At 44.6% G+C, this 13601-nt stretch overlaps 1 protein-coding gene across 1 annotated transcript in view; it reads left to right on the forward strand.

Annotated features, from left to right (window-relative positions):
* The window catches only part of Amfr (autocrine motility factor receptor), a 43993-nt gene extending 32911 nt beyond the window's left edge, over positions 1-11082 (forward strand). Inside the window, exons 11-14 of the mRNA XM_020185588.2 lie at positions 5116-5250; positions 6562-6645; positions 8437-8621; positions 9483-11082. Coding sequence (XP_020041177.1) covers positions 5116-5250; positions 6562-6645; positions 8437-8621; positions 9483-9630 — 552 coding nt within the window. The 3' untranslated portion in view covers positions 9631-11082. The remainder of the gene's footprint in view (positions 1-5115; positions 5251-6561; positions 6646-8436; positions 8622-9482) is intronic.
* The last annotated feature ends 2519 nt before the right edge of the window (positions 11083-13601 follow it).

Raw genomic sequence — 13601 nt, forward strand, 5'->3', positions numbered from 1 at the left:
GTGTCCAGCCTACACAGGGATTCTTCATTTCTCTTACCGTGGATTCAATCTTCAGCTTTTCTTTTTGGCTCTCTCTCAGGATTTCCATCTTTTTGTTTATATTGCCCATCTGTTCTTTCATGTTGTCTACTTAGCATATATACTAAAGGCTCTAATGGATAAAGTAGCATGGAATTTAATTAACCAGTTAAATTCCCAGTTTGGTAATTTTAGCATCCCTGCTGTGTCTTGTTCTGTCTCTTTATATTGTATTTTTTTGTCTTTTAGTATGCCTGATATTGGGGTTGGGGTGTATCTCAGTGGTAAAAGCATTTGCCTAGCATGCATAAGGCCTTGGGGTCAATCCCTAGCACTAAAAAAAAAAAAAAAAAAGGGTAGTATGTCTAATATTTTTTCTGAATAGTTAGACATGATGTACTATGTAAAAGGGACCATAGTAAATAGGCCTTTAGTAAGGTAGGACGTGTTCTGTAGGCCTGTGGTCAGGTTCTAGTCTTGGTAAGCCTGTACTCCTGGACTATGGATATCTCAAGTGCTTCTCAGCCTCCTCCTTCCTTAGGAGGGACAGTGGCTAGAGAGGGCTGGAAGTAGGTGTTTTCCCTCTCCCTCAGGGAAGGCAAGAGGAAGCTAGAGTTGGATGTTTTTCTTCTCCCAGGTCAGCTGTGCTCTGCTAAATGCCAGAGGGTTGGGCTGTGGTTAACTAGTTTTTCCTGAGAGTGTATCTTGTGGGAAGAGAATGCTCTAGTGAGTTTCACAGTGGTTCTTCACTCCTGCCCCCCATGTTGGAAACAGCTGTTTCCTTCAGGGCCCTGGTAGAGCTCTTTGAGGTCAATCTCAGGTATTGTATGGGGGCAGAAGTTTCTAACTTTCGGGTTTGTCATGATGAGCCTATAGCACTTTGTCAGTTAGAGTTCTGATTTTCCTCTACTGGTCTTCTTTTCTTTTCTTTCTTTTGCAGTTCTGGGGACTAAACTCAGGGCCTTGCCCGTGCTAGGCAGGTGTTCTACCACCGAGCTATATAACCAGATCTTAGTTTTTTGAGACGGGGTATTGTGATGTAGCCCAGGCTGGCTGCAAACTTGTGACCCTCCTGCCTCAGCCTCCCAAGTGCAGGGGTTGCAGGCAAGTTCCACCAGGCCTATTGATGGGTGGCTTTTTTTTTTTTTTTTTTTTTTTTTTTGGTATGTGAATAGGAATAAACTCTAGAAGGGCAGAGGTGATTGGGCAGAACCTACAGAACAGCTAACAAAAAGAGAAAAGTTCATGAGAGCTGGTGAAGTGGCTCAAGCAATACAACGCCTCATGCCTAGCAAGAGTGAGGCCCTGAGTTCAAAACCCATTACCACCAAAAAAAAAAAAAAAGTTTGTGGGATGGATGGTAGGATGAGAGCAGAGCAGGGGAGAGGGATTTAATGATAGGAAGAAGGATGGATGTAGCCTTAGGCAGGTCATTTGAGATTTAGTTTTTAAAAAATTGAGTGATGCACAGTAGGCAAGAGGTGGAAACAACTTAAATGTCTACCAAAGAGAACAGATAAAGAAAATGTGGCACACATACACAATGGAATATTGCTCAGCCCTAAAAAAGAAGGAAATTCTGGCACATGCTACAACATAGAGGAACCTTGAGGATATTATGCTAAGTGAAATAAGCCAGGTACAAAAACACAAATACTATGTGATTGTACTTATTGGAGATATCTAGGGTCATCAGTGGAATGGGGTTGCCAAGCTAGGGTGAGGGGGAAGTGGGTACCAAGTTTTACTTTTGCGAGATGATAAAGCTCTCTAGATCCCTTGCACAACAGTTCACAATTTACATGCCTAGATTGCGAGATGATAAAGCTCTCTAGATCCCTTGCACAACAGTTCACAATTTACATGCCTATATTTACACTTAAGGTGGTGAATGGTTTTTGACCACAATAAACAAAAAGAAGGAGGTGTGGCTCCTGCTGGTGTGTGTAATCCTCAGCCAGCTGATCTTCCCCTAAAGTGAGAGAGGCACCATGGTGAGCAGAGGTACTGTGGAGTTCAGTGGCTCTGCACAGCCCATTGTGGCCACTGCGGGGCTTAAGGCAGACTCTGGTGGCTGGCAGACGGGTGGAACTCTATGGGGGCTCACCTCACCTGCCTTCTTTTTCTTTTGTGGCAGTACTGGGATTTGGACTCAGGGCCTCACACTTGCTAGGTAGGCGTGCTATCACTTGAGCCACTCCAGCAGCTCCTTACCTGCTTCCTTACAACAGTCAGGTTCCACAGAAACCTGGAATGTGAATTGCCTTCTCAGAGTTGCTGTGATTAGAATTCTTAGGCAGGTCCTAGCTGTTCTTCCTCCAGTTCTTTAATGGTCTGGAATAGACTATTTTTAACACAACTATTTGACTGGAACCATGCATTAAAAAAAATTAAGATACAGCATTTAACTTACTGGATTTTTGTGGGAAAGCTTTGTCTAGCACAATGAGTCCTAGGTATTTTTTTTAATTTGGTAAATGAGGGAGAAGCTATTTGAGAATAGAAGTTTCATCTGATTGTAAGATTCTTATGAACTCTTCCCCAGTTAGCTTTGATTTGAAAAAATGATCCATTTGTATCATAAAAAATGATAGGAAGACCATAGAGGCAGGGAGACCCTGGGGCCATCTGGGTACTCGTTTGTGCTGCCAGTGCCCCCAGATAACATTAAGGAAAGATGTTTGGGTGTTTCTTACATTGCCCTGGTGTTGACATAGCCCCCTCTTTCTGCAGTTTATGACAGTATGTTCCTTTGGAGGTCATATCTTGATATAGGCTTTATTATACTCCCCAAATCAATGATCATTTCCCTTATTTTTCTTTTTTAATCATGGAGACTTTTCCACAAATAAAACCTTTAGTAAAATATTTGAATGCATGTGAAAAACAAAGAACAAAAAAAATTCTGTGGAGGTGGGGATAAAGGAAAATGATGGGAGGGGGTGAATTCAGCTATGATATATTGTAAGAACTTTTATAAATGTCACAATGTACCCTCAATTCAACAATAATAAAAATAAGTAAATAAATTCTGGGGCTGCTTGGCTGGAATATGGGCATTGGTGTGCCTAAATTTTGTCTGCCTCCCTATACATACATTCCTATTCTAGACTCTGAAGTAGACTCTGAGATAGTCCTAGGGAACAGTTTGAGAAGTATGGCTTTAGAGACATATTAAACTTGTATTTTTTTGTAAGTGTATTTTTCTAAATTGTGACACAATTCATGTAAAGTAAAAATTTGTTTAGTATCTAGTCCAACTCATATAGTTGTGCAATGGTCACCAAAATCAAAGTACAGAAGAGGGCTGGGTGCTGGTGATTCATGCCTATAATCCTAGCTATTTGGGAGTCTGAGATTGGGAGGGTCAGGCCAGATTGGGAAAATAGTTCTTGAAACTCCATCTCCAAAATAATCACAGCAAAATGGATTAGAAGTGTGGCTCAATTTGGAGGATACTTAAAAAGCTGGACATCGATCTACCATTTGATCCAGCAATACCACTCTTGGGGATATACCCAAAAGACTGTTACTCCAGAGGCACCTGCACATCCATGTTTATTGCGGCACTATTCACAATAGCCAAGTTATGGAAACAGCCAAGATGCCCCAGCACTGACGAATGGATTAAGAAAATGTGGTATCTATACACAATGGAATTTTATGCAGCCATGAAGAAGAACGAAATGTTATGATTCGCTGGTAAATGGATGGAATTGGAGAACATCATTCTGAGTGAGGTTAGCCTGGCTCAACAGACCAAAAATCGTATGTTCTCCCTCATATGTGGACATTAGATCAAGGGCAAACACAACAAGGGGATTGGACTATGAGCACATGATAAAAGTGAGAGCACACAAGGGAGGGGTGAGGATAGGTAAGACACCTAAAAAACTAGCTAGCATTTGTTGCCCTCAATGCAGAGAAACTAAAGCAGATACCTTAAAAGCAACTGAGGCCAATAGGAAAAGGGGACCAGGAACTAGAGAAAAGGTTAGATCAAAAAGAATTAACCTAGAAGGTAACACCCACGCACAGGAAATCAATGTGAGTCAATGCCCTGTATAGCTATCCTTATCTCAACCAGCAAAACCCCTTGTTCCTTCCTATTATTGCTTATACTCTCTCTACAACAAAATTAGAGATAAGGGCAAAATAGTTTCTGCTGGGTATTGAGGGAGGGAGCGGGAGGGGGTGGAGTGGGTGGTAAGGGAGGGGGTGGGGGCAGGGGGGAGAAATAAACCAAGCCTTGTATGCACATATGAATAATAAAAAAAAAACAACAACAAAAAAAAAGAAGTGTGGCTCAAGAGGTAGAGTGTCTGCTTGGCATGTGTGTGAAGCCTTGAGTTCAAACCCCAGTCCCACCCAAAAAAAACGGACTGGAGATGTAGAGGTGTGGTTTAAGTACTGGGGACCAAACCCTGACTTAGGCAGTCCTCAGTACTGCCAAAGCACCAAAAATATAAAAAACCAGAATAGATCCCATTCCTCCTCCCTCCAGATTCCATTGTGCCCCATTGCAGTCACTTCGTCACCATCCCCAGCCTTTGGTACTTACACTAAGATTTTGATTTGTTACTGCTTTTTGGAGCTGGGGATGGAACCCAGGGCCTTTTGCTTGCTTACGAGGCAAGTGTTCTCCCAGCCTCATATACTTAGCATTCTTGCCCTATGAGTTTGCCTATTCCCAGATGTCATAGAAATTAAATCACACAATTTGGCTTTGAGGTAGGTGTCTTTCACTTAATATAAGGCATTTCAGCTTCATTCACATTGTGTCTGTCAGAATACTGAGCTTCAACATGAACACTTTAAAACCAGAAGATTCTATTTGAGGCTGGCTAGGGATCCTATTGAATTTCTATCTGTTCTTTATTTTGAAATTGATGTTGTTCTCAGCTGTCTATTAGGTACCCTGGAAAAATATTAAAGATACTGCAGCATAAAAGTGAGTTGTAGAATAGAGGTGGTCTCTTACCTGTGTACCAAGGCATGACATCAAATAGATTCAGTGCCTAAGCCTGCCCTAAGCTCTGACCTTGTGAGTAACTGTCAGGAATGGCCCTTGCTGAGGACCTGTGTGTGTCTCTGCAGGCTCATCAGATTCAGGAGATGTTCCCCCAGGTTCCATACCACCTCGTGCTGCAGGACCTCCAGCTGACACGCTCAGTTGAAATAACAACAGACAACATCTTAGAAGGACGGATTCAAGTACCTTTTCCCACTCAGGTAAAACTGGGATTTTAAGCATGACAGATTAATTCTGTTTTCATAAAGATTGAATCCTGTAGAGTCACTTTTTGGTTATTTATTAACTGAATATCATTTATGATATAATAAAGGGTTTTAGTAAACTCCTTCACTTTGCCCAAATAATGACACCAGACCTACCAAAGATAAGGTCGGATTTATTTGGGTAATTTTTATACAGATACACACCCCAAACCAGCCTGCCCCTGCAAGTCTGGGAGCTGATGGCCTCCTGTCAGACAAGGATTGACAACTTTTTTCTGTAATGGGCAGATAATGAATATTTTAGACTTCATAGGGCCTAAAATACAGTCTGTGGCAACCAAGGCAACCATGGACAATCTGGGGATGAATGAGGAAAACTGTGGTGCAGGTAGAGGAGTGAACGTTGCCAAGGGCTATTGTTTGTAGACCCCCTGTACTAGGAGATAATGCCATCTGTTCCTAGTGTCTTTTGCATGTTGTATAGTATCCATTAGGTGTAGTCCATATCTCTCTGGACTTTGAATTTTTTAAAAAAGATCAAACCTTCTGACTCATTACATGACTTCTTTAATGGGTACAAGAGGTGTTTAACATAGACAAGCTTTCTGGTAAGACCAAGGTATTTATATATGACTGTGGAATAGTATATCAAAAGCTTTTCAATTCTAGTATGGAAAAATATTCCGAAATCTACTAAGAACCTCCTTGAAGAGTCTGAGTGTGGCCTTTGGAGTCAGGTGGGCTGAGATATTAGCTGTGGTTCTCCAGGTCTCAGTTCTTTGACCTGACTGTTGGCGCCTCTGGAGTTGACAGTTACCTCATACAGCCAGAGAAAGTCCTCATGTAGTGAAACACAGAAACTGTGGAAGTGCTGAGACCTAAGGGGATATGGACAAAACCCCAGAACATCTGCGGCACTGGACAGGATCTTCCTCTGGCTGAAGTGAGAACACAACAGGTCCTACTTCACAGCATGTTGGAAGGGCTACTGGGACAGTCTGTCAGGGACAAAGTTAGTGTTTACTTCATGTTGCCTGTTGTTGCCATTATTGTTTTTGTTGTGCAGTTACTATCACTGAAAGGGAGACTGAATGTGAAGGCAATTGCCAAGCCTCAAACTTGGAGCTCTAACTTGGGCTTCAGGCTCCTTTGTCTGTTGCCTTTAATCTTTACAGCATTTTAATTTCTTTGGTGCTGGTCTTTGTTAAAGTTGCAAACTATGGTGGGGCCATAGCCCCCTCTGTACCCCCAATTTTCCCTGTGCCTGTTACTTCATTCTGAATGACCTTGCTATTTCTCTTTCAGCGATCAGATAGCATTAGGCCTTCACTGAACAGCCCATTGGAAAGGTCCAGTGCTGACCAGGAAGAGGGAGCAGTCTCTCCTCAGGTAAGATGGGTACATGGATTATGGAAGGGTCGTGAGGTCCTTGGCAGGGGTCATTTTTGGTTCTGATGTTCGTTAGAGTTGGGGCAAGAGTAGGAAAGACTGCCATGTGCTCTATCTGCCTTGATATTAAAGGTTCCAAATCAAGCTATGCCTTTGGTGTAACTGGTGCTTCCACCCAGTGCCTGAAGCCTACTCCCTGGGGTAGCCCTGCTATGTGAACTTGAAGGAAAGGACAAGTAAGGGCAGAAGGAAGCTTCCCCTGGGCACTGAGGAAGCTAAACCCTCCAAACTTGCATGGGGGCAGACTAGGTGTTCCCTAGGGATCTGAAGTCACTGAGTTACCCTTCTGAGCCAGGTAGGGTGAGGAAGTGAGACTCTTTGGGGGAGCCAGAGCTCTGGAAAAGCATCTGTTCTGCCTTGTGTTCAGTGGCAGCCTCCCCTGCTCCTATCCCCACACTTGGGCTCCAGCTCCTGGCCTTCCACTGCAGTGCCCATTTGCTTTGCTGATTACCAGACTCCTACCATGCTTTCTTAGGATACCAAATGTAAAAGGCACACAGCTCTGCCCTTGTGCTTCTGTGTGTGGAATGTGGGCTTCCTGCATGTGGGACTCCAGCAGAAGGGAGCAGTGTTGTCTTCTTCCTGGGGTAGGCTGGGATTTTCTGGAAGCAGTAACTTTTACTGATAAGTAGTGGGGAGACTGCTTGCATCTCTGTGGTTTTCCTTGTAAACAGGAAACTGTAAAAACTACCAAGACTTGGGTTGGCCCTTTATGACCAGCCCTACCTTCATGGGAGTCACACCACCCTCCAAGTGGTCCTTTGGGCAGTGTGTTTTCAACATCTTAGGGTAGTTCCCTCCTGCTGGATCCTCACAAAACCCCAGGACACAAATGTTGCCTACAGGTTTAGAGCTGCTACCATCACAGCTCCTACTGTTCTTTTGGTCTGCTCTGTCCAGTTTCTTCTAGATTGCAGGTGTGTATAGTCACCAGTATTAAGTTCCCCAAGCTCCAAGAGGTATGAATCAGGGTCTCCACATGGCTTTCTTAATGTTCCTTCTTGGATTTGGCTAAAGGCAGGAAGAGACGGTGAGGCTGGTGACAGAAAATCACCGACACCAGGAACTCTTAAATAAAACAGCCTCTCAGCTCCATTGTAGCCTGGAAGTGGGCTTGTACTGGCCCTTGTGGGTCTGTAGAAGCACAAGCAGCGTAAGTGGCTGGGCACCTGTTTAAGGATGTTTGGGTACCTGGGCATTATTGAGGTCTTTGGAGCTTCAGCCAAAACCAAGAAAGTATCCCATTTTAGCATCCTGTTACACAAGGAACCACATTATTCTATTATATCTTTTTAAAAAAGATCCTTAGCACCCTTGTTACTTATTTGACTCTGTTTCCAAAGTAAGAGTATAAAATTTGTGCAATAGGTGTGATAAGACTTGTTTAAATTTGTGAGCAATTAGAGTTGAAGAGGAAATTCCCAGAATGCAAGCCAGCAGTTCCTTGGTTGGCTTATTCCAAGAGTACAGTTTGGAAGTGCTTACAGTTTTTGTACTGGTAGTCATTTACTTACTTCAGTAATAAATAGCATGACAAGTTAGCAGCCATGTAAGCCACATGCAACAGGCCTGCCCTCATGGAATCCAGGTCTCCATTGTACCTCTGTTTTCCTAGTATGGCAGCAGGTCTCATTGTGTGTCCAGAAGGGGCCTGTGTAGGGGAGCTCTGGCTAGGGGAGGAATCTGTGTAGGAGGGAGGCCTGTGTTCACAAGCTGTCTTCCTCTACCCAGACTGAGCCTGTGCCACTGGACCTCAGCCCTCGCCTGGAAGAGACCTCGGACTTCAGTGAGATGGAAGTGGAGTCCAATGAGGTGGAAGACTTTGAGGCCCGAGGGAGCCGCTTCTCCAAGTCTGCTGATGAGAGACAGAGAATGTTAGTCCAACGTAAAGATGACCTGCTACAGCAAGCACGGAAGTAAGTTGTTTCTCTAGTCTTGATTGTCATAATTTCCAGGTCAGAAACCAGTAGCTGATGGCTGCTGTTACATTGGGCCCACATCTATTTTAAACAGATGATACTAAAAAAGCATTACATGTTACCTAAAAACTCAGATTTCAAGCCTATCTTGAAATAACAGAAGATCTGGCCATGCTAAGCATAGCTGGTAACTTTGGTGGCTGGTGTTAGGGCTTGCCTCCTGTTGACAGCTGCTACCACACTTGCACAGATGGCACTTACGTGCCAACGTTTTCTGAGCTCTTTACTTGAATTATTGTAATTCTAGAAACTGAGGCCTAGGCTTCCAAGACCTCCTTCTTGACCACTCTACCTTTCAGGTCGGCCCTGTGAGCACAGACTGTCTATACTTGAGTGCCACACATTTCCCATGCTGGGTGGTAGTTTGAGCATGCAGGTCCTATGAGTCGACAGGAGCTTATTTCAGTTCTTGAGGGCAGGGCCTTTATTGTGTTTGTCCAGATGGGTTTTGTGCTCTGCACAGACCTGTGTCTGTGGGAAAGGAATAGGCAGAGGGGAGGAAGCTGTACAGCCACAAGATGGTCCTCTCCTAGGGCACTTGGGCTCATCGGTTCAAAGGTAGATGACCTCTCTCTCTCTTTTTCCTTTTGGGGTGCTGGAATGAAGCCAGGGCCTCCCACATGCTGGACAAGCTCTCTACCAGGGGGCTACATCCCAGGCCTTCAGGATGGGCATTTTTTGATGGGACAGTCCCGAGTGACAGCTTCTTGAAGGTGCCTGGAAAAAGGGGCAACTTAAAATGCAGCAGTGTTTCCAAGTTTCCCACCTCTCTCACGTGACTCTTTTGTTTTTCTGTAGGCGATTCTTGAACAAAAGTTCTGAAGATGACACGGCCTCAGAGAGCCTCCCCGCTTCGGAAGGCTTGTCTTCTGACCCGGTGACCCTGCGCCGGAGGATGCTGGCTGCTGCTGCTGAACGGAGACTTCAGAAGCAGCAGACCTCCTAGCACTTCCTCCCTTCCTCAGCCGCCTCCTCCTAATCCCTGCGCCCAACTGGAAGAGGCCTGCCCCAGTTCCGCCTGCTGAGACGGGCTTGACTGCAATGCCGCTGTATAAAGCATGTGGTCTTAATAGTGTTTGGACAGCTGACAGATTTAATCCTTCTTTGTAATACTTTCTATGTGATGTTTTCTCTGCCCCTTGGAAACACTGCACATTTTAACTCCAGGCATGATCTCGTCTGGTGTTGACTGGACTTCTTGGGGATGGGGGATAAGCAGGAGGAGTGGGCAACCACCTGCCTGTGGCAGGCACCTTCAATTTCTGCTTTGTGCATTAAGTCACAACAGATGCTGGCATTCTTGGTGCCACGACTGGCAGGAAGCGGGTGCACTGGGGGAGGACACCTAATAGCAGTGAGGTAGGTAGGGACACTGCAGGAGCCCAGCGCCACACCACAGGAGACCAAGGGAGTCCATCTGTTGTCAACGGTTCTCCTTTGTGAGGAAGCATTCAGAATGATCTAGAGGCCAGACTCACAGGCTCCTGGACCTCTGTGTCAGCAGAGCATCTATAAAGAACTGGTTTGCTACCTGGAGCAGAAGGGGAGGCAGGGCTGAGGAGTGAGGGGAGTCCCTTTTCTTTCTCAAGACGCTTTGCGACTGACCTGAGCCCCCAACCACAGCTGGCTTTACTGCTATTCACTCTGGTGCTCTTGCATCACACAAGCTTGTCCCTGGGTGTCCTTCCTCCTTTTTCTTCCCCATTTCCTGCCCCCTTTGGACATGGGAAGAGGTTAAAAGCAAGCTTTGCTTCTAGTTTTAATTTCTTGGTCAAGTAAATTAGGCAGTGGCAAAGCCTATGGGTTTGGTCCTTGGAGAAGGTGTGGGTCTTGCCAGATGGGGAGAGTAAGTTTTGGAGGGCATTATTGAAGAAGTAAGATAACTTTTGTATCTTTCTTCCCTGGAGCCCTTCCTTTTTATCACTTTGTTTCTGTTGGTTAATTAAACATGGAAAGATGTTGACTCTACATGCATTCGGGCAGACTAAGTCCCAAATCTCAAATTCTTCACACATTTAACTTTAAGGATTTGAAACATGCAGTCATAGGTTACATAATCACTTTTAGGTCCCATTGGATTTTTTTTTTTTTTATGTTTTAAAGCATAGTTTTATGGTAGTCCTTTTGGGAACAATCCAGTATTATCTAAAATTATTGGCAAAGTTAAATGTATTTTACATAACTGGAAGTTTTTAGAAGGTTGACAAGTAATTGAAAAAAGGGTGGTAAGTAAATATGTAGGCAGAGATAATTTATTTCAATAAATCTTTCAAAAGCCTTACCTTGAAATGCTGTTAGTAAATTTCTGTGATTTTTTAAAAAATGTGTTTTGTTTTGCTGAGAGCATAGCTATTTGTTTTTATTGTAAAACAATAATAATAAAAAGCAAACTCTTCTAGTGTGTTGTGTGGGGCTGGAAGCAAAGGCATTTTTTCAAAGGAGCCGACATTGAATCCCAATCACTTCGGTCTGCCATTTGGGGTTAGGTGTTTTTGATCCTTTTGAATTGGGGGATTTTGTTTCTTCTTGCTCTGAGAAGGCAGCCCTGAGTTTCTTCTCCTTGTATTCATTTTATCTTTTCAAGGTAAGTGGGGAAAAAAAGTTTATTTCATTTTCTTGAATTACATCATATTTGCATGTTCGCACAAATAGAAGGGTGACACTAATTCCACATGTTCTTAATGTTTTAGATGTATGAAAAGAAAAACTTGTGTAGAGTTAATTTTAGGGGGTCTTGAAACATTAGAGAACATCAATAGTGATTAAAGTAGAAGTGCCTAAAATGAATTAAGGTGACCCATAAAGAGAAAGCCCAAGTTTACCCTTAGATTTTGCACCTGCGCAGTTAAGGATTCTTGGTGCTACAAATGGCTCCTAGTTTTCATCACTTCTTGGGGGCAAGGGCTCATGGCAGTGGTGGTGAGGAAGAGAGGCTCCTCCCATTGGCTTCCTTCCCTGTCCCAGCTGGCACAGGGTCAGGTGGTCTGCCTTGTGCTCAGCCCTGGGGCAGCAGAGCGATAGCGGGCTTCTGGGTGTAGACAGCACAATGCAGAGAGGATGGTGGTTGAGTTGCCCTCTCTGGAACTGGTCTGCCTCTTCCAGTTCTTCCATTTTCTTAATTGACCTAGTTTTTATTTTTTTCCTTCAATTTTTTTTTTCTTTTTTTGGTACTGGAGCTTGAACTCAGGGCCTACACCTTGAGCCACTCTAGCCCTTTGTGTTAGGTATTTTCAAGATAGGGTCTCACGAACTATTTGCCTGGGCTGGCTTTGAACCACAATCCTCCTGATCTCTGCCTCCTGAGTAGCTAGGATTACAGGTGTGAGCCACTGGCACCCAGCCCCCTTTCAAGTTTTGAGGCTTTTTATGTGCCAAAGAGAATTACAGTCTATGGATGTTTTACCGGTGTTGGTGTAAATCCTAGGTGCTCAAGTGGCCCCTGGCCCTGATTCCCACTTGATCTGTGTGACAGTGCTATCTATGGATAAGGGCTTGGAAGTTCTGTGTTGTGACTATGGGAAAGGAATCTGAGAATCATGAGAGCAGGGCACATAAGACGGAGCCAGGGCCTTGGAGTGGAGCTTGTTGAGTCGTGCTGTTCCCTGCCTGCCCTGGTCATCCTTCCAGCCTTTGGGGCATCCATTTCAGCTCACCTGCTAGCTGGTAGACTAAAAGTAGTTCTAATGTTTGGCTGTATGTTTGAATCACTTGTGGAACTTTATTTTTGGTGGCACCAGGGCTTTTAACTCAGGGCCTTGCATTCGGTTGCTCTACCACTTGAGACATGCCCTTGGCCCCTTTATTGCTTTATTTTTCAGGTAAGGTCTTGTGTTTTTGCCCAGGGCCAGCCTTAAGACCATGGTCCTCTTACCTATGCCTCCCAAGTGGCTGGGATCACAGGTGTGCACTACCATGCCTAGGTAATAGATTGAGATTGGGTCTTGCTAACTTTTTGCCCAGGCTGGCAAAAACAAAAAACAAAACAAAAAGCATAGGTTCTGCTCCCATGCTTCTTGTTCTAATTGTTTTTTCATTTTTTCCTCGCATCCTTTCCAAAAAAACGCTTCCTGACCTCCTGTTGAACAAAAGATAAGGCAGGGCTGAGGTGTAGCTCAATGATAGAGCACTTCCCTAGCAGCATGGGGCTTCTGGATTTCTTGCCCAGCATGAAAAAGAAAAAAGGTGAGGAAACTTACGTTGTTTTTTGTCTACAAAACTTACTTGACAGTTGGGAAAGAACCCTATTAGAATATGACTCATTTTTGGAAAGCAGAATGTTTTGTTTCAGCCGTCCATTTGGACCTTGGTTTGTCCTCTGAGACCAGTGGTACAAAGTCAAAGTGTGACCTGGATTACAAACCTTTCCATCAATATAGATGTAGAGTGGAGGCCCCCTCTGGGGGGCAGCAGGGCAAGGGAAGTGCTGGGAAAGCAGTGTGACCTGGCAGAGGAGCTCTAAGGGGTGACTCATGACAGCAGGGAACAGAACTCTTGTCATCTGGGGTCTGAAACTATTGACCCCTACCTCTAACCCCTGCTGATTGAAATGACTGAAGGCAGGTATCCTGGAGAAGACTTCCTGACCTGGGGCTGTGTAGAGGACCCAGTTAGCAGGTCTCTGTGAGGCTCTCCTTCCTCACTGGAGACAAGTGCTTACTCAGGACCGGCCCATGGATGGGATGCAAGGATTATAGTGAGCTGTGGTTCCCTCCAGGTCCCAGTCTCAACTCATTTGCTAGTTCTTGCAGCAAAACCATGGTGGTGACCAGCAGCCTGGAGAAGAGGCCCAGACCCTGGGGGCCAGGCTGAGCTTTTCTGGTTCTCTGTGTGCACTCAGCCTGCAGGGAGACAAAGTCACCTGGGCTAACAGCCTAAGCTTATCCTTGGCACCAGAGCAGATGTGACTGACCCCATGGG

The sequence above is a fragment of the Castor canadensis genome, chromosome 15, assembly GCF_047511655.1.
Source record: "Castor canadensis chromosome 15, mCasCan1.hap1v2, whole genome shotgun sequence".
In the NCBI taxonomy this organism is placed as follows: domain Eukaryota; kingdom Metazoa; phylum Chordata; class Mammalia; order Rodentia; family Castoridae; genus Castor; species Castor canadensis.